This window comes from Coturnix japonica, unplaced genomic scaffold, assembly GCF_001577835.2.
Source record: "Coturnix japonica isolate 7356 unplaced genomic scaffold, Coturnix japonica 2.1 chrUnrandom616, whole genome shotgun sequence".
Taxonomy (NCBI): domain Eukaryota; kingdom Metazoa; phylum Chordata; class Aves; order Galliformes; family Phasianidae; genus Coturnix; species Coturnix japonica.
In genome coordinates, this window is record NW_015439989.1 from 22,633 (window position 1) to 24,054 (window position 1,422).

A 1,422-nucleotide genomic window follows, 5' to 3' on the forward strand; every position below is an offset into this window, starting at 1 on the left:
CACCAATCCCAATATCAAATCCAACCCCAACTTCCACCCCAACCCCAATCTCAACTCCTACCTCAACCCCAACCCCAAAGTCAACTTCAGCCCCAAAAATCAACAACCCCAACCTCAACCCCAACCCCAAACTCAACCCCAACCCCACATTCAACTCCAACCTCAACCCCAATCCCAAACTCAACCCCAACCCCATCCTCAACTCTAACCCCAAACTTAGTGCTAACCCCAAACTCAACTCCAACCCCAAATGTCAACTCCAACCCCAAACTCAAACCCAACATCAACTCTAATCTCAACTCCAACCCCAACCTCAACTCTTACCCCAAACTCAACTCCAACCCCAAAGTCAACCCCAACCTCAACTTCAACCCCAACCCCAACCCCAATATCAACCCCAACCTCCAACCCTATATTCAACGCCAACCCCAAAGTCAACTTCAGCCCCAATCTCAACCCCAACATCAACCCCAACCCCAACCCCAACTCTAACCCCAAACAATGCCAACCCAACACTCAACCTCAACCCCAACCTCAACCCCAACCCAAACTTAATGCCAACCCCAAACTCAACTCAAACCCCAAAGTCAACCTCAACCCCATATTCAACCCCAACCCCAACCTCAATCCCAACCCCAACCTCAACTCTAACCCCAAAGTAATGCCAACCCCAATCTCAACCCCAACCCCAATCTCAACCCCAAACTTAATGTCAACCCCAACCCCAATCTCAACTCCAACCTCAACCTCAACCCCAATTCCATACGTCAACCCCAACCCCAAACTCAACCCCAACCCCAAACACAACCCCAACCACAACCACAACCCCAACCCCAAACGTCATCGCCAACCCCAAACTCAACCCCATATTCAACTCCAACCCCAATCTCAACTCCAACCCCATATTCAACTCCAGCCCAACCCTCAACCCTAACCCCAACTTCCACCCCAACCCCAATATCAACCAACCCCAAACTCAACCCCAACCCCAATCTTAACTCCAACCCCAAACTCAACCCCAACATCAACTCCAACCCCAATCCCATATTCAACCCCAACCCCAAACTTAGTGCAAACCCCAACCCCAACCCCAATAACAACTCCAACCCAAACTTAGTGCTAACCCCAAACTCAACTCCAACCCCAGCCCCATATTACCCCCAACCCCCACCTCACCCCATTGTCCCCCGTAGGTTCTGCCTGATGGTGAAGAAGGGTTACCGGGACCCCCCGTACCACAACTGGATGCACGCCTTCTCGGTGTCGCACTTCTGCTACCTGCTCTACAAGAACCTGGAGCTCAGCAACTACCTGGAGTACGGACCCACCCCATAGACACCCTATATCCACCCCATAGACACCCTATAACTACCCCATAGACACCCCATAGACACCCCATAGACACCCCATAACCACCCCATA

At 51.8% G+C, this 1,422-nt stretch overlaps 1 protein-coding gene across 1 annotated transcript in view; it reads left to right on the forward strand.

Annotated features, from left to right (window-relative positions):
* PDE2A (phosphodiesterase 2A) overlaps positions 1-1,422 on the forward strand; it is a 37,965-nt gene that overhangs the window by 22,425 nt on the left and 14,118 nt on the right. The window contains exon 7 of the mRNA XM_015850983.2: positions 1,194-1,316. Coding sequence (XP_015706469.1) covers positions 1,194-1,316 — 123 coding nt within the window. The remainder of the gene's footprint in view (positions 1-1,193; positions 1,317-1,422) is intronic.